The 23,226-nt window shown below is 39.2% G+C and overlaps 1 protein-coding gene and 1 long non-coding RNA gene across 2 annotated transcripts; both read right to left on the reverse strand.

Moving 5' to 3' along the window:
• Nucleotides 1-279: 279 nt before the first annotated feature.
• Nucleotides 280-1,467, reverse strand: LOC104222762 (uncharacterized). Its single transcript, XR_011403172.1, has 2 exons — nucleotides 992-1,467; nucleotides 280-479 (listed from the first exon to the last, which is right to left on the reverse strand). It is a non-coding gene; the product is annotated as an uncharacterized lncRNA (long non-coding RNA).
• Nucleotides 1,468-18,834: 17,367 nt separating this feature from the next.
• Nucleotides 18,835-21,911, reverse strand: LOC138879574 (uncharacterized). Its single transcript, XM_070159189.1, has 5 exons — nucleotides 21,731-21,911; nucleotides 21,519-21,622; nucleotides 20,970-21,044; nucleotides 20,041-20,354; nucleotides 18,835-19,042 (listed from the first exon to the last, which is right to left on the reverse strand). The coding sequence occupies exons 1-5, from the start codon at nucleotides 21,909-21,911 to the stop codon at nucleotides 18,835-18,837; spliced, it is 882 nt and encodes a 293-aa protein (XP_070015290.1).
• Nucleotides 21,912-23,226: the final 1,315 nt, after the last annotated feature.

The raw sequence follows: 23,226 nt of genomic DNA on the forward strand, positions 1-23,226 counted from the left end.
TACCCAAGTGTACGAAATTTGGAATATCAATTGCCCATAAATAAACCATTTAAATGAAAATTGATAAAAGCTAACAAAAGGCGTCAATCTTCTAACAAGACTTAACCAGCAGCCCTGAGGGGCTCGTATCTAATGATGGAGACTTTCAAACAACACAAATATCTAAGAAAGCCACTAAAAGCAAAATGGACCATGGTATATCAAGGAAGAGAAATTTGTGATTGAAACACGATCAGCTAAGCAAGGATGCCCAGATGAATTAAAACAAAGCATAACTAACTTAATTGTCCTTTCAGAAGTGCTGGAATTGTACAGAGGCCACCTAATCAAGTCTCTAACTTTCTGATTCCATTCTTATAATTTATTTTGCTCAATACACTTGTAAACTCCCCAAAAGAATAAAATTCAAAGAACAAAGTGATGTACAATTTCGCATCAGATCTCACTTATCTCCATGAAAGTCCTGATTTACAATGGTACTATTTATATACCAAAACATCCAAAAAAAAAAAACATCTTTATACAATCCATAGAGTCTAAGGAATCTGGTAAGGCATAAACTACTATTCAATGACACAGAAATTAAATCACACTAATTAGTGCTTCACAAGAAAATTCACAGACCAAACAACAAAATAAAATATAGAAACACTGATTTTCTATCCTATTCATATCTTTTACTTTAGTATAGGAAGGTTCAATTATTTTCTTTTACAAATAATCTTATATTCAACTGCTTATTATACGTTTCAACACTTTTATCCAAACATGTAACTGCTTATTAAATCAGTTTTAGCACTTAAAAAGTGTTTTAAGCATTTAATGTTTTTCAGCTACTTCAAATCAGCTATGCCAAACGGGCTCTATATCTATTCCGCCTTATTCGGGCCCATTCCATTTCAACAGATCATGGCTACAAAAAGAAATCCTAAATTCCTAAACCACTAGTTTCATTAACACTGAACCAAAAATGTAAGGATATAACAATTACCTAGAACAACACACTCATATTCTTCAACTGTCTTTGCCAAAAAGGCGGTGAAGGCGTGAAGCAAAGCGGCCAGTGGGGTCAATAGCAGCTTCAGCAAGTAAGCTTTGCCTGATATGATTCATTCGCTGAACAAGTCCTTGTTGTTCTTCCTCCAGCGCAGCATTATCCTCCATGAGATCATGTATCCGATACTTTTGCCCGAGTGATCGAACGCTCAATAAAAGGATTCCAGTCATAGCGAAGAACTGTATGAAACTGTCTTTTCTCTTCATTGCGTTTGCAAAGAAGCTTAGTGACTTGTTAGGGTTTTGGAAGCCGCCGGAAGCGGCGGAGCTTGGTGGTGGTATAGGAGAAGCCATTATTAGGGTTTCCTGGAGCTGCCGGGAAATAATATCGCCGGAAGCTTGTAAACAATGCCCTTAGGAATTTGCAGCAGTCCGACGGGTCAAGTGGTTAGTGATGAGTGATTGATAATGGAGAAAATGGAAATGTTTTTGTTGTTAAATTGGGTACCGCATAAATGGCGTATTTGGTCCCTAAGTGTGACCTTTCTTGACACTTTAGTCCCAATGTAAACATGATGTTAAAAAATACCTCCTCCGTCTCATATTAGATGAGATGTTTTCCTTTTTAGTTTGTTCCAAAATAAATAATATATTTCTAAATTTGGAAATAATTCAACTTAAACTATTTCATTTTACTCATTTACCCTTAATGAAAAGCTTTTATAGCCACATAAATGTTATAGCCTCACAAACCTTTTACCCCTTAAGCTTTTAAGACCACAAGTTTCAAAAGTCTTCTTCTTCTTTTTAAACTATGTACCGAGTCAAACTACCTCATCTAATATGAAATGGAGGGAGTAATTTCTTTTTATATTTAATAAATTTCTAATTCCAACATTCTCGTTTATTCGTAGTGACTAGGGGTGCTTATCGGGCGGATCAGACGGATAATTACGCTTAATGGTTCGGCGTAACGGTTATTGGATTATTAATATAACAATCTGATATCCATCCAATAAGATAACGAGCAGATTGGTATCGGATTAACAATTATCGGACGGTTATCGATGACTTATCGGCTAAACCAAATAGAAATTTTTTGAACAATCATTCAAACTATACCAAATAGTTTCAAATCAATATAAATTTTTTAATACCATCTAAAATCTAACCAAATGGTATTTTTTAATTGAAGAGTCTTCAAGATTACCCATACTGTCATACACATATTAACCAAATTTTTAATACCATCAAGACTACTCATATAAACATACACGTATTAATTATTGAGATTTCGATTTTTCGACTTCTCAGTTCAAGAGAGAGACGAGACTGACGACTTCTCTGCCTCTAATGGCTGCAGACAATTGAGAATTAGAAAATAAAAATTAGGGATTTAGCCATTTAGGATTTCAATAGTACTTTATATACATATGGGTAAAAGTGTAAATATAAAAATTCTTAATGGGTTAACGGTTTACCCGATAAGAAAATTGAGTAATCTGCCCCCAAACCGTTAAGTCGTTAACTATAAAATCTCAATTCGTTCACCATCCATTACCCCGATAATCCGATACCAATAAGCTAATAAATTATCGGTTCGGTTCGGTTAACAGTTTCGGTTCAGTTTTGAACATCCCTAGTACTGACACTCCCTAACTGACATGACATGTTTACAACACAAGTGAATAACTAGCACAGTGTGTTTTTAAACATAACGGATACTAAGGACCCGTTTGGCCATAGATTTTGTCAAAATATATTTGGATTTTTTTTTGGCAAATACATGTTTGTTCATAAATTTTATCTATATTTTGGCAAATTCCCAAAACCCAAAACCAACTTGGCCCAAAATATTACTATTATATTTTTTAAAAATTGCCCCAAACTTTTGTATTTTATAAAAGAGTCCATCATTTATTATTTGTAACAATGCTGCTTCGTCTTCTCGGTCATCTGATAGTGTATTATGTGGTTCATTATAAAAAAGACAATTTTGTACCAAATTTATTTATGTTCAGGACTATGGTTTGCGATAATATAATGAATGTTATTGATGAAGGTGTTATTGGGTATTTGTGATAATTTTTAAAACTTGTGGGTACAAGTCATGTTTCATATTTTTCTAAAATAAAGTTGAAAATATGTTTTGAAAACGTATGTTCAAACACATTTTCATCTTCAAATCAAACTTCACCTAAATCAGATTTTTCAAAACAAATTTGGAATATATGGCCAAACGCTAGCTAAACTACTTATGCGTATGTTTGAAGAATTATTTTAGAACAACCCGTAGACACAATACCACAAGGATTATTTTTGTTATCTCCTCTTAAGCGTGTCCGCTGTCCTAAATATAATGAGCTAACAATCCAAACTGTACTTTACGACTTTGATTTGGTTGGACTTTTTCTACTTATTGTAATTTGTGTAAAACATTGAACACATTATACTTTTTCTACTGTATTTATTTGTAAGTGTAAGCCAATACATTTTCCTGTCTTAAAATAAATAGACATTATTAACAACTGTGCAAAAACAATATTAGACTGACTTATGCAATTGCAACAACCATATATTGGATTGTCACATTCAAGTCCTCGTAAAGCTTGAATGAGGCGTGTGGATAACAATGCTAAGTCATTGAAAGTGGCTCTCGTACTTAGGTGCAAAGCGACTTACTTCCATAGTTTGGTCGCTTTGAACTTCTTCTTTTTTAAAACATCTTTTTCTTTGTGAATAACAACTTCTTTACTATTATAAAATGGAATTCAGGAATATGAATAGAAAAACTTAGAAGATGATAAATCTAAAGGCAGACTCGTTTCCGGTTAAATACGTACGAGCATAAAGTAAGTAGTCACTGAGTTAGTTTTCATATTAACTATTGTATGAAAGTTTGTACACTCTTTATAAAGAATTGTGATCAATTTTAATTTTAGTGGAGATTAAACTTGTTACAAACAAATGAAAGATTAACGAAGTTATGGTGCCAATGAGAGGACAAAGGTGGTCTAGCAAGGATAAAAGTGTTCATATATTAACTATCATAGAAGTTATGGTGCCAATGAGAGGACAAAAGTGGTAAAGATAAAAGTGTTCATATATTAACTATCATAAGAGGGTGATAGTCCATTCCAAAAGTCCTGGAGTTGCATCCACAATTCGATTTCATTATGCTGACACCTTCTCACTATCACCTTGAATCTTTCCCGAACTTCGAAAACCGTTTTACTGTCCTTCTGGCAGAAGTTGTGTATTTTCCTTCAGAATTTTACTGTTTTTGAAGCTGAGAAGTACTTATCAAGAAACTTTTTCGTCATATTTTCCAATGTCCTGATCGATCCAGTTGGTAAGCTTCAAAGCCAGTGCTTCGCGTCATCATTCAGTGAAAAGGGAAATTCCCTTCAAAGACATAGTTGTTCTAGATGATTTGAGGCAAGCCTTGCTTCAACTCAAAATTATTCGCTGCTACGGGTGGAGGTCTGACACTTGATAGCTCCTGATTGTAGACTGGTCTGACATAGTCACCTAATACTCTCCCAGGCCTGAGGGCCGCATTTTCAAACTGGTCTTCAACTAGGGGTCGATTTAGATTGAACCTTCGACCCCTATTGTGATGACCCAAAAGGTCGTCTCTTGTTTTAGAAATCAATTATGTGTTCCAAGGCCTTAAAAACCTCCTTTTATCTCACTTTGATTTACGTGCGCAGCGCGTTTCCAGAAAGCTTTTATGTGAACTTTAAGAGAAAAATTGGATTTGGCCTTTAACAATTGATTAAAGTTGACTTCGGTCAATATTTTTGGTAAATGAATCCGGACCCGTGATTTGACGGTCCCGTAGGGTCCGTAGTAAAACATGGGACTTGGGCGTATGCCCGGAATCGAATTCCGAGGTCCCTAGCCCGAGAAAAGAATTTTTAAAGAAAATTATTTGCTGAAAAATATAAGGACTTTTGGAAATTAAATGGCGTGTGTTTTTTATGGTATCGGGCCCGTATTTTGATTCCGGAACCCGGTATAGGTTTAAAATAATAAATAAGTTGAATTTGTGAAATTTGGTAAGAATCGGAGTTGATTTGGTATAAATCGGACCTTTAGTTGAGAAAATAGAAATTTCAATATTCTTAAAGAATTTCATGAATTTGAGGTTAAATTCGTAGTTGTTGATGTTATTTTGATGATTTGATCGCACGAGCAAGTCCGTATGATATTTTTAGACTTGCGTGCATGTTTGGTTTGGAGCCCCGAGGGCTCAAGTGAGCTTTGGATAGCTTACGGTGTGATTTGGACTTAGGAAAATGCAGTTGTGCATCTGGTATTTTTGCACAGACCTCTGATCTCGCAATTGCAAGATCAGGCTTCGCAATTGCGAAGTGATCACGCTTGGGAAATGCGACCAATATGTCGCAAATGCGAACCAGGCCTGGGCAGGCCCTCATCGCAAATGCGAACTCTGGGCTGGATATTGCGAAGGCCCCTACGTCGCAAATGCGAAGGTAGCAGGTTCTCAAAGGGTTGGCAAATGCGAACCCTTGATCACAATTGCGATAATTGCACCTGTTAAGTGGGATTTCAGATGGGATTTTTCATCATTTTACAACTTTCTCAAACCCTAAACATCCTTAGGCGATTTTTCAAAGGCTCAAACTTCTCCAAATCATAAGTAAGTGATTTCTAACTCATCTTCTTCAATCTAATCCATCTTTTTACATAATTTCACTTCAAAATCTAGGGGTTTTCATGGGAAATTGGGTGTTTTTGGGTAGAAATTAGGATTTTCAAATTTTGGGTATTTGGACCTCAATTTGAGGTCCGATTTCAAAACTAATTGCATATTTGAGTTCGTGGGTGAATGAATGATCGTTTTTTGGTTCAAACTTCGAGTTTTGACCCAGCGGGCCCGGGGTCAATTTTTGACTTTTTGGGGAAAACAATGAAAAATCTATTTTCATGCATTAGAATTGGTTTATTTAACATTTATTGATGTCATTAAGTAAATTATGACTAGATACAAGCGGATTGGAAGGGGAACTGAGAGGCGAAGCGGTAATTGAGGCTTGATTTTATTTGTGGAATTGAAGTAAGTGTTTGGCCTAACCTTAGCTTGAGGGAATAGAAGTTGTGCTCTTATTTGTTATGTGTTAGAATCGAGTACGACGTATAGGTGTGATGACGAGTATCTATACGTTGATGTCAAGCATGCCCGTGAGTCTTATACCATGATTGTTGTGACTCTATTATGCACTATTCATGCTTAAATTGATAATTATCAATATTGAACAAGGCTTATGATAATTGACCATTGTGGAGTATTGTCTCAAGTTGAGATCCCTTTTGTAAAGTAAATGTTAAAATGAGATTGGTTATAGCTAATTCCCTTGCCAGGATGTTATTGTTTATATTATTGATTCCCTTGTCGGGACGTATTATTTCTATTGTTTGGATGAGGAAGAGTGTAAAGTACGAAGGGTGATGTCGTGCATAATATTGTGAGTGAGTATTAATGCACGAAGGGTGATGTCGTACCGATATTGTGAGTGTTAATGCACGAAGGGTGATGCCGTGCCATGATTATGAGAGGTAATGCACGAAGGGTGATGTCGTGCCGTTTCTGCCATTTCATATGGTGAGGACGAGAGTAAAAGCACGAAGGGTGATGTCGTGCACGTTTTACTGCTTCATTATTCTTGTTAATTCAATTATGATATTCATTATGCTTCTTTATTGGTTTATTGTTAGAATTTGATATTCCTCGCAGCATGTCCCCTTCCCATCTTTATCTGTTATTCCATGTTGTTACTGTTTTGTTTGTATATGATTTAACTGCACAGGTTTATATGGTTGTAGTGTCCTAGCCTCGTCACTACTTCGCCGAGGTTAGGCTCGACACTTACTAGTACATGAGGTCGGTTGTACTGATACTGCACTCTGCACTCTTTTGTACAGATTTCGGTGCCAGACCCGGTGAGTAGCTGAGGTAGTTGCCTTTAGTCCAGGGAGACCAAGGTAAATTTGCTGGCGTATGCAGAGCTTGAAGTCCCCTTCCCTGTTTTAGCTTTCTGCTATCTCTTTTCCTTTCGAGAACAGTTGTACTTCTTTCAGACTTGTATTTGTAGTAAAGATCTTAGTCGTTCGTGAAATTGTGACACCAGATTCGTGGGTAGACATGTATTGGATTATTTGAATTTGTTATAACTCTTTCGCATTTTTCATCTACTTAGCTTTAGTTACTGTTTATATCTGTTTGGGTTGATTGCTAATGTGTTAAAACCTTAATATTTGGCTTGCCTAGCCTTCATGAGTAGGCGCCATCGCGACTCTTGAGGGTGGAAAATTCGGGTCGTGACACCTATCCTCTTCGACAATCTCATCAGCACCACTAAGGGCTGCTTCAGCTGCTAACCGTGCAGCTTGTTCTCTATGTTATGTTGCCTCTCTTGCGGCTAAGTCTACTCCATCATTCTCATTGTTTTCCATTTTATCTTCAGCCGAAATCGTACCCAAGAATGCTCCACTTGATTCTTTCTCCTTTGTCAACTGTCGCAGGTGTTTGTCCAATTCTAGGTTGTATGGCACCAATTCCTTGGAAGAGGATAGAGTCATACAATGAACTTAACCTGTTGCATGCACACAAATGAAAGAATCATGAATAATAATAAAAAGAATGCTAAATTAGCACCAAAATCTATGATGAACACTATTAATTGTCAATCCCTGACAACAGTGCCAAAATCTGATGAGCGCAAAACACAATACGAAATTAATGCACTAGCCAAAGATAATATAGTTTAATTACCATTTCCATAGGGATTGGATTTAATTTCAAGTAATTTCTGGTTTAACGCTATTCAAGATTATTAACACTTTGATTGAAATAATTATGAACTAAAATTAACTGCTAAAATTAAAGCAATAAACAATTGATCATAGAAAGACGTGAATTGAACAACACCGAAATAATCAATCGGAGAAATAAGGGGCGTGACAGGATAGGTGTCAGATAGCTATTCAGGATCTTACTCTAGTTCAATTCACTCTAATGTTCTAATGATTCTCATGAATTCATTCGATGATTAGTTCAAACGTGTATCCAAGACTCCTCTCTCGATTAAGTCTTAACTCTACGAGGTGAACTAATATAAATCACTATGAAAATATGCAGGAACACGTTAATGGACTAGTCTTTAGGAAAACGTCTCTCGAATATTCTCTTAACTTGATTTAATCAACAATTCAACAAGCTCTTTTGATTACTTAAAAGAATCGCTGACTTAAACCAAATAAGATAATACAAAGATAATCACACAAAATATTCCTCTTTCGATTAAATAATTCGGTGAACAAAATTGCAATCAATTTGAAGCTCCATAAACAAACTCAAACAAATAACTAGAGTTAAAATCTACAAATATTAGTCAAAACACCATATCCATCAAATCCTAAAGTAAACAACTCCCGAACGTGATCTCGGTTTAATTTCTTGAGCTTCTACTCAAACTTCAAGACTCCAACTTGTTCGATTTAGCTCCAAATTATCCTCTTAACTCAGAATTTTTTTTCTGCAAGGCAGAAAAAATGTAATAAGCGCAAATTACCATTATTTAAGCTCAATTACAAGTAAAGTGCAGTGATTAGAGTACAAAATACGACTAAAATATGGGTTTCTAGCCTACCATCACACACCCTTAGTGTCTTGTCTAGGGGCGAAAATTTAAGCTCAAACCTATCTAACCCTCCCAAATCACCCAAGGTTAGAGCATTCATTGACCCGCCCATTTATTGAATTTATTCCATCTTAATCCAGCCCATTTTAGTTCATCTAAAGTTGAACTGATTTTTAGCGCCAAATTGATCCCTCAGTAACTTTGTTAAAATATCTTTAAAATAATTTTTTTTTGTTTGATATGTATATATGACTATAACAAAAGAAAAAAAAAAGTCTTATTGATAATTAAACAATTCATAAGAAATAATAAACATTAATTAAAGCTTGGTAAGAGCTAGGCGAGTTGAGATATGACTCACATTTTAGCCTATCTTGACCCAATCCATCTCAACCCAAGTAATTTTAGATGGGTTATTGACCCGCCTATTTATTCACTCGGCCTATTTTGACCTGTCCAAAATCAGTCCAACCCGTCCATTTGATACTCTTAGTCTTGTCTTTCAATATGAAATATGATAATGACACATTAAATACAACATATTATATATATATATATATATATATATATGGGGAAACAAAGGAAAAGAGAAGATCCAACTTAGATGCGGGCCTTAGAATGATAAAAATTTATTCACATTCGGTGTTTACATCAATTTTATAACTTATTATGGTTAATTAATAAATGAGGTGTCATATAATTATCAACTATAGAAGAGAATGCAGAAATGCAGAAAATACATGTCATGTTATTATAGATTTGATGTAAAATAACAAATGGGCATAAATTTTTACCCTTAGAACTCACCTTTCTCGGTTTTATTTTAGTGATTAATCAATTTATGATATTTCTATAGTTGAAAGTTGTGACTTTTTTGCCATTAGGATAACCTAATACTTCATCCGTCTTATTATTGTATTTTAGTTTGAATAAACCTAAACTAAAAATATAAAGAAGAATTTTGAATTTTGTGATCTTAAATAAAATGTGTGTATCTCATATCAAAATTCTGAATTTTGTGATCTTAAAATGTGAAGTACTGTTAAGAAATTTAGCTCAAAATAACAATATAAAACAAGAAAAAATAAGCTAAGAGATATATAGAGAGAGGAGATATTCTTATTTCTTCCATATATTCAAGTGTATACAATATGATGCACAAACCCTCTATTTATAGGATGATATTTATATAATACAAAGGGATGTCTTGACAGGGTATTAACTATTGAGATCATGGGGGGAGATCATGGAGGAGGTTATGGAGGTGTGGAGTTACAACCATAATGGTAAGAAGTAGTGGGAGGCTAATAGAGAAAAGTAGTGAGAGTAACTTCTTTAGGAGTTATAGACATCCACTACATAATATAATATTTCATAACACTCCCCCTTGGATGTCTATAGATAATGTACCTTGTTAAAATCTTACTAAGAAAAACCATGTGGGAAAAAATCTTAGTGAAAGAAAAAAACTACACTTATCTTGTAATACACATTGTTTGTTACCTCATTAAAAATCTTGCCAGGAAAAACCAATGGGATAAAACCTCGGCTAAGGGAAAAAGAGTGCAGCGCGTGCTATACTCCCCCTGACAAAAATATCACTTGATATCTCGGAGATAATGAATTCCAATTTAGTATAACAACTTTTTAATTGCTGAGGTCAGCAATGCCTTGTGAAGAAGTTTGCCAAATTTATCACTTGAACAAATTTGTTGAACATCGATCATGTCTGAAATAGAATTTTAGTGAAATATGCTTTATTTTGTCTCTTTCGATAGTCCTTCTTTCAATTAAACTATGCATACAGTCCCGTCTTCAATGTAATTGAGATCTTGTTGAATATCACAATATGGAAGTACCCTCACAGACAAATAGATTATCTGAACAACGAATTATGTCCTGCATTTGTATAACCAACAAAACCTTGACAATATTTGTTAGAATAAACAAATCTATATCAAGGATTCTTTTTGCAATATAATGCTAATAGTATTCCAACATCTTCATATAGGAATAAAACTATATCTCGCTAGCATATTATTATACTCATGGTTCTAGCAAGATACATTAGTGCACCAATTGTAATAGACACAAAAATAAACCATGTACGCCATTATTGCTCTAATCTATATAAACTCAAATATATTGTCACACCTCTTCTTTTTTTTTCCAGACCCTATTATGAGGTTGAGTTAAAAGAGTTTTTTCAATTAAAGTAACGTTTTGAAAAGGGATTATTTATTATTTGGAGTCGTCACTTGGAATTGAGTTTTGGTGTTCCAAGTCACCTTTTATTTCAATCCCTTATCAAACGGAAGATTTTACTCCTTATTTATGGTCTACAAAAATAGAAGACTGGGTAAAGAATTTTGTTGACCGAGGGAAGGTATAAGACACCCCTCGAGTCTCGTGGTTCTAGCACGGTCGCTTTCATTGATTAATGTAAGACATAAATCAATTTTTGGCTATTCTTGTAATTTATTGGTTGTGGTTTGCCTACTACCTCTTAATTAATTATTATATTTTACTAACTGTTTTCACCAAGATGTAGTACACACACAAGGTATTCTTCTTTGAAGTTGGATGTTAAACTAAGGTATGGGAATGTACACGTGGTTACAACATAATTAATGTAAATTTAAAGTTATCAAGACGCGAAATGCGCACATGATCATTTTATTATTTAAGCATATCAATTCAAGGTTCGGGTATGAATACATGGGCTAATATTTAAAGTGCATCTAAAACGTTTCTGGCATTTTTAGAGTATTCTAATTATTTATCTTTTTAGATCCGAGACATTTTTTGTATTTTTTTATTATTATTGTTATTACTTATTGCAACGAGTCCTGAATGACTCATCTCGCTACTTTATAAATATTTTTTTCTTTACTGTCACGACCCTAAAACCGGTCCGGTCGTGATGGCACCTATCGTAAAACTAGACTAGCCGACACAACTCCCGAATTAACCATTTATCAATAAAAGTCATTTTTAGGTCTTTACTTAATCAAATATTTCATAATGAAAGTCTAAATGAACAGTGCGGAATAAATACACAAGTCCGACATTGGGGTGTCACAAGTCGCGAGCATCTACTAAGGTCTAAATACAACGAAGAGCCTAAAAATGTACTAAATACAGTCTAAGGAAGACAAGAGGGAGAAAAGCAGTGCTGCGAATGTCGGGCAGCTACCCCGCTAACTCTGATGACTCTGCCACTGAGCAATCAACACCCGCTACCAGGTCCAGAAACACCTAAATCTACACACAAGGTGTAGGGAGTAATGTGAGTACTTATCACTGCCGACTCGACACTACACTATGGTAGGAAGAGCGGGTCGCAATAGCTTTTACCCGAATAGAGGTCCGGGATCAAATTTCCACAGGGAGCTAGTAGTGGAGTTGTATTTTCTGTCTAGCCTAGAGTTGCGGTTGTGCTTCTAATGTCACTTCAAACATTTCTTGAGTTTTGTATTTATAACCACTATTATAAAACTAAGGATTAAAGCTAAATTATGCTAGGAGAATATTGCTAAGTTGTAATTAATGGGAAGAAGAGCACTAGGGTCGTAGCATCACCTAGGTGGCTAATTGACGGGTAGATGTTACTAGGGATAGATTGACATATTTGGGATTATGCTGAAACTGTTGCACAATTGCATCCACTCTCACACCTCTCAGTAGAGAGAGTGATTTTGCCCAATTGACTCTCCCGAGACCAACTAGATAGGCCAATGAGACCAAGCAACTAGGGTTCAAGTAGGGTGATTACTCTCTTGAGATTTAACCCGTTAATTGGGACTACCATTTCTCATGGGTCCATCGCAATTTCTTGTTGAGTCAATTTTGGGGTCATAGACTCTCTTTCTCAAGAAGAGTTAAACCCACTAAGCTTGAATCAGCGTTTGCAACCACCAATTCTTGAATAAAAACATAAAATCAACCCAAATAGCAAACACCCAATATCAATCTAACCCTAGATGGCAACACCCATCAATTACTCATACTAGGGTTGAGCCACAACCCTAGCTAATTGGTTTAGGTACACATAATTAAGGAAGAAACTGAAGAAATAGATGAAGAACTAAACATATTAATTAATTACTAAGAAGAAACTACAATAATCTATTGTTAATGGGAAGCAAAATATGCCAAAAATGGCTACAACACCAAGCGCAGCTTTCGTCTCAAGTTCCCCCGATAAAAACTGACCCCTAATAATGGTAAAATGTTCTATTTATACTAGACTGGAAAAAAATACCCTTGTGGGGTCAGTGCGGGCAGCACAAAATGTACCGCGGTCGCACTAGCTCTTGGACTTCAACTGTTTGATAACTTGAACTAGGGGACGCGGACCGCGGCCGTGATGGCAACTGGAGCGGTCCGCGCAGTCGTGACCGCAGACCGCATGATCAAAAGTGCCCTTCTCTGAACCTTATGAACGCGGACCGCACAAAGCAGGAGTGCGGCCGCGAAGCTTCACCGCGGACCACGAAAATCCTACCGCGGCCGCGTGACTTTAAGCCTGAATATGTCATGTCTCTGAACCTCCTAGTGCAGTCGTGGTCACTGTTACACTGTCCGCACTAGGCCCTTTCTTCTTTAATTCTCTTGGTCTTTGATACTTGAGCAGGTTTCACTCCTTTTTGAGCCGATCTTTGACATTTCGTCACTTTGCCGATCAAACCTGCAATCGAGCACAACTTGTGAGCATTTTGGGACTATTTTGTATCAATTTATACTCAAAGCATAGGCAAGTAGGGGCATAAACACGTAAAAATCCTAAGTTATCAACTCCCCCAAACTTAAGCCTTTGCTTGTCCTCAAGCAAACAAAATAAAACTCACCCCTTAAAGGAACGTCCAAGTAATTCCAGTTATCCTGAAAGAACCTTAACAAGCATCAATTGGGACTAACAATTGCTCTCAATACGAATGCATCATTAACACATTTAAAACTTTGAAAATTATGGATCAAGTGTGACACAAGAGCATCAAGAGTTGACACATTTCATCAAAGAGCTTTTTACTTACTTTGGTCATTGTGGAACCCAAACTCCTACATCCTCAACTCTTCCTAAGCGAACCTCACCTTTTAAGTATTGACACACAAACTGAGGTTAATGAAATTTCGCTCATCTCTCTCAAGAAGAAGGTTACAAGTCCGGCTCTAAGTACCATATGTTTGCCCCTTATGTAAGTATCCACTAATGTAAGCTCCCTTCAGCTCGAGATCAAATAGGACTTTTGTGGAGTCATTGTGAAGGCTTTTAGGTAAGGGTAGGACATATTTTTATTCAAGTGAGTTCAATCTTCCCTTAAGCATTTCTTTTGATTCATTTTGGCACAACTCTCTTGACTCTTTTGAGTATTTCACTTCTTTACAAGGGGTTAGAGAGACACATTGTCACTCTTTCTTATACAATTCAAAACATTTCTCTTTTTTCTACTTTTTCCACGCACCTTTTTCACTTTTGTTTTCCTTGAGTCCCTTTTTTTTAATTCTTGTTCACATTGGACTTTCTTTTTGTCTTTTTCTTTTCTTGCTTTTTCATTGCCTTCCTTTTCTTTTGCTTTTGTACCTTTTTACCACTTTGCTTCCTTTCTTGTCTCTCCCCCCAAACTTAGATATTTTCCACTACTCAAGGGAAGATTTGGGTGCCAAGAGAGGGTAATCATTTAGAACGGGTATAGGCTTATAGCATTGGTTCTTGAAAGAAAAAGGTTTAAGGCTCAAAAGGGTTAACTAGGGATCATCTCATTGGTAGGCTATGGAATTGGTCAATTTAACATTTGGATCAAGGAGAGCCTATAATCATTTCTCAAGTCAAATTTCACCTAGGATTTTGCCTCAACAAACATTCGACAAAGTTCTAGACCATTGGCTCGGGACTTGATTCACATTTCGATTCCTCACCACACACGCTAGGGGATTGCTAAAGACATCTAGTCGAGGTCCCACCACGACCTTAGTTATGATTAAAGCACACAATGGTCCGAAAAGACCACATGATGATTGTTTGGTCAACGCAAGAGTCTCAAAGCCACGACTTTCACCATCCTGAACACAACATTATGTCTTTGACCATGGGATCAAAGGAAAATGTGCTAGGCTCAAGTGAAGCTTTGTTTGAGGTACCTTTAACTACAACTATCAAAAACAAAAGAAAAATCAAAGAAATGGACTCAAAACCTTAAGAAGGTAGTCACGCCATCTATCATTAGGAAGAGCCACCCGGTTCGCACAATACTCCACCCTTGGAAAGAACCGTGGCATTAAGAAAACCAAGGGCTTATTGGAGGCGTCAAAAACAAAACAAGAGGCTACGAGCCTAACTACAAAGCTAAAAATGAAAAAAAATTGCGAAAATAGAAAATAGAATGAATATGTACAATAGGGGAGTAGAATATACAATGGGGAAGAATACATACAGAAATGTAAAGTTATATACATCCCAAAATAAAAAAAATATCAACAAAAACATAAACTAAGAATCTATATATACTGTCATCCAGATAAAAGTAGGGCGCACCCCCACGAATAAAAGCTGGCATTGTCCTCAATCCCAACTATCAAATAAGCATCAAAAACAAAGTAAAGGATATAGGATCTCCCTAGGCCTAGTCCATCTGCATGGGATCATCAGTGGTCCCCAAGTCCTCTGTATGTACGGGAACCTCATACTGGTTCCCAATCTCCTGCTACTTAGCTGCTGGGACTGGGGCCTGCTCCTAGACCAGTTGGATGAAAGGTGCATCACTGGAGGGGATCTTCTAGCTCAATAACTGCACCAACTGAACTGGGGAGCTTCCTCTTCTTCCTTGGAGACTTGGGTTCCTGCTCCTGCTCCTGCTGTGGCTATGGCACTAGTGCTGTTGTTGGGGCTGGATCCCCGAATAACAAGTTTAAAGGCATCTGGTCCGCCAATAGCTTGTCCACATCAGTCCTTAGCACTCTCACTGACTCCTTGGAAGCCCTTGACTTCCTCATCTTCTTGTGCTCCTTGGCAAGCTCCCTCAAAGCCTTGCCATGTAAATCCACCGCCTTAGTCAAGGCGTCCTAAGTCCTCATAATCTTCTCCTGATTGTCCAGGAACTTCTTCAGTGTATCCTCAATAGACTGAGGAATCTGAGCAGTGGAAGGTGCTGAGTAGGCCTCAACTGTAGCAGACAATGTAGACAACTTGGATGTCACAGCTGACATCCAGTTGTTCAAACTGGCTAGTGTCCGGCTCAATTGATGGGCCGTGAAAGGATGAGTCCGGGAAGAAGGAACCCCCGGGTAAGCTGAAGTATTGGGGCCAGTAGAAGAGGAGGGTCCCGGAGGCAAATTATCAACAGTGGTGGCAGCATCATGGTGGAAGGCTCTGTGGAGGGCTCAACAGAAGACTCTACTGCAACTGGCTCCTCAGACTGGCCAGCTGGGGTTGAAACATGTGGCTTGTAATATTTGTCCTTGGGGTTGTCTGACCCCTTCAAACTGTACCAGGAGAACGGAGCCACATGTTTGACCTTGACGTCAAATGGTCTCTTCTCCACCTCCAAGTCCCGGAAATACATAGTGAGGGTGCTAGGAAAAGGGTAGTTCCGGTCATGCTCAACCCCCACTGTAGAAATGGTGCAGGATATCACATTGCCCATATTGATAGGATAGCCTGCCATAATAGAAGCAATAAGAACTGCCCGGGCAAGTGGAATAGTCTGATCATAGATAGTCGGGTCGAGCCGATTGCACACATAGGTCAACCACCCTCTAGCCTCGAAGTTGAAAGTTTTCCGAAGTATTTTGGCCCCTGCTTGTAACCATTCTGGAACCGTACCCAGGATTGCCAGGTATGAAACTAACCACGGACGAACCTCCTCGCCCATTGCTAACTTTTCATTGTAAAGGGACTCATCTTCATCAATGAACCCCAAGTATTCATTCAATGCCCTCCCGGTGAATACCACATTTTTGTTTCTCACCTTGGTCACCTTAGTGCCCTTCAAGATATGGGCCACATTGCTGTAAAATTCCTTGACCATATGCTCATTCGCCTTTAAACAATTGTCTTTAAAGAACTCCCAACCCGCTCGAGCCCGAAACTGTCTATGCACATTGGGGTGTAGGGGTAGAAGGTCTTTGTCAATGAAGCTTCTCTCAGGAATCAACTTCCGTGACGGTCACCATTCTCTAAACTTGTGGAACGCCACCTGGCTGACAAATCGATCTTCCCAAACTTCAGGTTTTCTAGTTCGTTCAACATCCCCAACCTGGGGCACACCAATGTTCGGTACCTCATTATCACTATTAGTCCCACCTTCTGCACTTTCCCCAGATACTGAAGCTGTGGGGGAGGTGGAGTATTCACCGCTGCCTGCTGCTGAGCCATCAAACGACTCAGAAGGTACACGTTGTGGGGCTTGGGCAGTATGTGAAGCTGGGACTGCAGGAGCTGGCCTTGAGTCAGAAGAGAGGTCTTGAGAGGGTACGTACTCACTCCCCGATTGGTCATCTATAACAACTTGTTTCCTTGTTTTTAGTTTAGGTCGAGGAGTGAGTTTAACTTGTTTTCCTTTTCCTCCTCGGGAGGGGTTACCTCGGACGGGTTGTTTGGCACCTCTTCCTCGTTGTTTTACCATTGTCTACAAGCAAACGCATCTAACATTTTTAGTTTAAGCACAGGCAGTGAAGTAGGTGAATGAATTAAAGTTGCAAACAGCAAACAAAATTGTTGCAGACACTGCTACAGAACCAGTCACTACGGCCCGCGCACAAGGGAGAGAGGCCGTGTTGGGGGTACCACGGACCGCGCAAAGGCTACAGCGGTCCGCGTTGATCAAGTACCAACTAAAGTCCTTCTCTCAATCTAAGCATTGCGGTCCACGTAAAATGGGTATGCGGCCTCGTTGGACCAGCGCGGACCGCACAAAAGTTACCGCGGCCACGCTGGACACAATTATTCCTCAGTCAATAAAGCATCGCGGGACGCATGGAAGTATAACGCGGACCGCGTTAGGTCACCGCGGACCGCGCTAAGGCGATCGCGGACCGCACTGGGTCAATTTCAGGGACTAAGCTAGGGTTGCATGTTTTCTTCTATTTTTGTTCAAATTTTTACCCCTACTTGTCCTTACTCAGGTACCAAATCCTTAGTTACTTTAAACTAACATGAAAGCTACCCTAGACTAACAAATTCGAAGAAAATCGTGAAGAAAAAGAAGTTACAGACTACTGGCAAGCAAATAAAATAAAAAAATAAGAAAGTATTAATCATGAATGCATGAAATGTTACCAGGATTAGGAAGAATGAATGCAATCTATCCAAACAAGCAATAATTTCAGTCTTGGCAGAGGATGAACCGTAGAATTAGGGTTCTGGGTTTTCAAATTGCGAAAAGGGTAAAATAAGACCCTTGGTCTCTATTTATAGGTACCCAGTCGGACCCGTGCTCACCTACCAGTGCGGCCGCACAAAAGCGACCGCGGACCGCGCTGGGTTTATTTGTGTGACCCTTCAGTAATCACCCTACACGGACCACACACAAGTGTAACATGACCGCGAAAGTCCTCCGCGGACCGCACTAACTTGACCGCCTCCGTGGTGAAGAACTTCAGAGAGTCCCCTTCTAAACTCATGTCGGTGCGAACCGCGCAAAGTGTACCGTGGCCGTGCTGGTAACTTCAGAGACTATGCAATTTTCATACTTTGTTTTGCACTACTTCAACACAATCCCTGCAACATCTCACAAACAATTAGCTCAAAAATTCCTAAGCTACAAAGAAAAATCAAAGAGAAAGACATGGGTTGCCTCCCAAGAAGCGCCTGATTTAACGTCGCGGCACGACGCATGTTACCACCACATCACTTTAGATGAAGAAGCGCCACTACGTGGCTGCCATCAAACTTTCCAAGATAATGCTTGACCCAGTGGCCGTTAACTCTGAAGACTTCACCATTTTTGTTTTTTAGATCAAGAGCACCAAACGGGGCCACGAACACAATTTCAAATGGCCTACTCCATTTTGACTTGAGCTTACCCGAAAATAGACGTAGCCGGGAATTAAATAAGAGAACCATATCCCCAACTTTGAACTCCTTGCCCCGAGCATATTTGTCTTGAAGATACTTCATTTTGTCCTTGTACAAGGACGAGCTGGAGTATGCATGGAATCTAAACTCATCGAGCTAATTAAGTTGTTCAACCCTCAGATTTGCAGCAACATCCCATTCTAAGCTCAATTTCCTCAAGGCCCACATAGCCTTGTGCTCCAATTCCACCGGAAGATGGCAAGCTTTCCCTAACACCAACCGGTACGGAGGCATACCAATTGGGGTCTTGTAAGCTGTCTGATAGGCCCAAAGAGCATCATCCAATTTTTTCGACCAATCGGTCCTATTAGCATTGAAAGTTTTGGACAAGATACTCTTAATTTCTCGGTTGGAGACTTCTACTTGACTGCTAGCTTAAGGATGATAGGGGGTGGTCACTTTGTGATTAACTCCATATTTGGCAAGCGATGAATCAAAAGCCTTGTTGCAAAAGTGAGATCCCCCGTCACTAATGATAGCACGGGGAGTGCCAAACCTCGTGAAGATACTTTTTTTGAGAAATGCCACAACACTCCGGGCTTCATTGTTGGGTAAAGCTACGGCTTCAACCCACTTGGAGACATAATCTACCGCCACAAGAATGTAAGTGTTTCCACAAGATCTCACAAAATGACCCATGAAGTCGAGGCCCCAAATATCAAAAATATCTACCTCGAGAATTGTATTGAGGGGCATCTCATCCCTTTTTGAAATTCCGCCAGCTCGTTGGCATTCATCACATCTTTTGACCACATCGCCGGCATCTTTAAATAAGGTAGGCCAATAAAATCCACAACTGAGTACCTTTGAGGCCGTCCTCGCCCTACCATGATGGCCACCATAGGGTGAATAATGGCAAGCCTCTAGGATACTCAATTGTTCCTCCTCCGGAACACATCTACGAATCATACCATCCGTGCAAATCTTGAACAAGTATGGCTCATCCCAATAGAAATCCAAACTATCCCGCTTGAGCTTTTTTCTTTGGTTAGAAGAGAGCTCACACGGGATTATTCCGGTCACAAGGTAATTGGCAACATCACCGAACCACGACATTCCACTCATTGACACCGCAAGGAGTTGCTCGTCAGGAAATGTACCATTGATCTCAAGGCCGTCACAAGGCCTCCCCTCCTCCTCCAAACGGGACAAGTGGTCCACCACTTGATTCTCACTACCCTTCCAGTCAACAATTTCTAAATCAAACTCTTGAAGAAGAAGAACCCATCTCATCAATCTTGCCTTTGAATTTTTCTTGGTCATCAAATACCTAAGGGCGGCATGGTCGGTGTGCACAATAACTTTGGCCCCATAGGGTAAGGACGGAACTTTTTCATAGCAAAAACAATAGCCAATAACTCCTTTTTGGTGACTGTATAGTTCCTTTGAGCCTCATTCATGGTCTTGCTTGAGTAGTATACCGGATGGAACATCTTGTTGATCCTTTGGCCTAAAACAGCCCCCACCGCAATGTCACTAGCATCGCACATGAGCTCAAATGGTAAGCTCCAATTTGGTGCGGTGATGATGGGGGTAGTTGTCAGCTTTTGTTTAAGGAGCTCAAAAGTCTCCATGCACTTCTCATCGAAAACAAACTTGGCATCTTTCTCTAGCAACTTGCACAACGAGTTAACTACCTTAGAAAAATCTTTGATAAACCTCCGGTAGAAACCCGCATGCCCAAGAAAACTCCTCACCCCTTTGACAGAAGTAGGGGGAGGAAGCCTTGAAATAATCTCAATCTTGGCCTTATCAACTTCAATTCCTTGCTTCGAGATCTTGTGACCCAACACTATACCTTCTTCTACCATAAAATGGCACTTTTCCCAGTTTAAAACAAGGTTGGTATCTTCACACCGAGTCAACACTCTATCCAAGTTTACCAAGCATTCCTCAAAAGAATCCCCAACCACGCTGAAATCATCCATGAAGACCTCCAAGATATCCTCCACCATGTCGGTGGAAATAGCCATCATGCAACGTTGGAAGGTCACCGGAGCATTATATAATCCAAATGGCATTCTAAAGAAAGAGAATGTACCATAAGGACATGTAAAAGTGGTCTTCTCTTGGTCTTCCGGGGCAATTAGAATTTGATTGTACCCCGAGTAACCATCCAGAAAGCAATAGAAAGCCTGGCCCGCAAGACGATCAAGCATTTGGTCAAGGAACGACAACGGGAAATGATCTTTTCTAGTCACCTTGTTAAGCTTCCGGTAATCCATACAAACTCTCCAACCCGTCACTGTCCGAGTCGGAATAAGCTCATTGTTGCCATTGGTCACCACAGTCATTCCACCTTTATTCTGTACACGTTGCACCAGAGAAGTCTATAAACTGTCAGAAATGGGATAAACCACACCGGCATCAAGCCACTTGATAACCTCTTTCTTTACTACTTCTTGCATAGCCTCATTTAGTCTTCTTTGATGCTCAAGTGAAGGTCTCGCATCCTCCTACAATATGATTTTATGCATGCAAAAGGCGGGGCTTATACCCCGAATATCAGCTAGAGTCCATTCGATTGCCCTTTTTCGCTTTTGAAGAACCGCCAAGGTGGCCTCAACCTGCATGTTAGTAAGGCAAGAAGAAAGAATAACAGGTAAAGTAGAATTTGAACCCAAGAATTCATACCTGAGGTGTGGAGGAAGTGGCTTCAACTCCAACACTGGTGGCTCCTCAATCGATGGCTTTGTTGGTGAAGTTTTGCGGTTTTCAAGATCTAAAGATAGCCTTCTAGGCTCATAAGAATATGAACCCATACCGTGCAGTGCATTCACGCACTCCACTCTAATAGTATCATCATTGACATCAATATTAAGAATCATGTCCTCAAGAGGATCTTCAATATTGATCATGGAACTTGTGTCATCCACTATCACAACTGTAACAATGTCCACAAATGAACACACCTCCGTGCTATTGGGTTGTCTCATTGATTTGCAAACATGGAATACCACTTTCTCATCTCCCACTCGGAATGTCAACTCACCCGCTTCAACATCAACTAATGCCTTACCCGTAGCTAGAAAAGGCCTACCAAAAATAATCGGCACTTCAAAGTCCACCTCACAATCTAATATGACAAAGTCGGCCGGCAATATGAATTTATCAACACGGACAAGAACACCATTAATTATGCCCAAGGGTCGCTTCATCGATCGATCCGCCATTTGAAGTCTCATTGAGGTAGGTCGAGGTTGCCCAATTCCCAAAGTTTTGAAGATCGAGTATGGCATCAAATTAATACTATCCCCCAAGTCACAAAGGGCCTTAGCAAAATCCGCACTTCCGATAGTACAAGGGATAGTAAAAGCTCCGGGATCCTCAAGCTTGGGTGCCATTGAATGCACTATGGCACTCACTTGATGAGGCATCTTAATTGTTTCACACTTCAACGACCTCTTCTTTGTAACCAAATCTTTCATGAACTTCGCATACCCCGACATTTGCTCAAGTGCCTCAACCAAAGGGACATTGATTGTGAGGTTATTCATCATGTCAATGAATTTTTTGAATTGATTGTCACTCTTTTGCTTTGCTAACCGTTGAGGATAAGGTGGAGGTGGCCTAGGCAAAGGTGTCTTGTCCTTTTGTACAACCAGCTCGGACATGTCAATCACGTGTTCCCTAGATGGGTTCACGACATCTTGAGTCTACACCTCGGCTTCATCATCAATATCAATCCGCACATCATTGTTCACATTTTGATTAACCATATCATCAACAATCAAAGGTACATCATCATCCCGCAACTCAACATCTTCGTCCATAGCTTGCTTTTGCATCGAGGCATTCACATCACCGCCTCTCCCACTTCTTGTTATAACTGCCATCACATGATTATTATTCCCACCCTTCGGGTTCACCACCGTATCACTTGGTAGAGCACCCTTGGGACGAGTATTCAATGCTTGAGAGATTTGGCCTAATTGCACCTCCAAATTCTAGATAGATGTGTTATGCGAAGCTAATTAGGCCTCGGAATCTTGGTTTTTTTCATCATTTTCTCGAACATGCTTTCAATTCTTCCCATATCACTTCCGGACGAACTCGGACCTTGAGAAGGAAAGGGGGTGGATTGTTCGGTTGTTGGTACATGGGGGGTCTTTGAAAGCCTGCCCTCGGTTGCCTTGGTTCACGCTATTGTTCCACCCTCCTTGGTTGTTGTTGTTGCCCCAATTATTGTTATTTCCATTCCAATTTCCTTGGTTGATTTGATTACCCCAATTGTTGTTTTGGTTGTTGTTATTCCATTTACTTCCGCCTTGTTGTTGATTGTTCCAATTTCCTGGAGGACGCAATTGTTGATTCGAAGAGTTGCCTATATTCCCTTGGTAGTTATTGACATATTGGACCTCTTCGCTTTAATCGTCATAGCACTCATTTGAATAACCACCACCATCATTGTTGTTGTCATATTGTTCACAATTACCTTGAGGTTGTTGTCCTCTTTGCCTCCTTTTCAACATAGACACACCTTCCATT

Source organism: Nicotiana sylvestris, chromosome 10 (genome assembly GCF_000393655.2).
Source record: "Nicotiana sylvestris chromosome 10, ASM39365v2, whole genome shotgun sequence".
Taxonomy (NCBI): Eukaryota; Viridiplantae; Streptophyta; class Magnoliopsida; order Solanales; family Solanaceae; genus Nicotiana; species Nicotiana sylvestris.

Bases quoted from the DNA above. Each gene is read 5' to 3' on its own strand.
- LOC138879574 (XM_070159189.1), bottom strand. From the start codon at position 21,911: ATGGCGGATCGATCGATGAAGCGACCCTTGGGCATAATTAATGGTGTT. The intron at 21,623-21,730 runs GTGAGTTGACAT...ACATTGTTACAG, and splicing joins ATTAGTTGATGTTGAAGCGG to TTGTGATAGTGGATGACACA. The intron at 19,043-20,040 runs GTTATTGTGCAC...CAATGCTAATAG, and splicing joins CCTTACCCTATGGGGCCAAA to GACCGATTGGTCGAAAAAAT.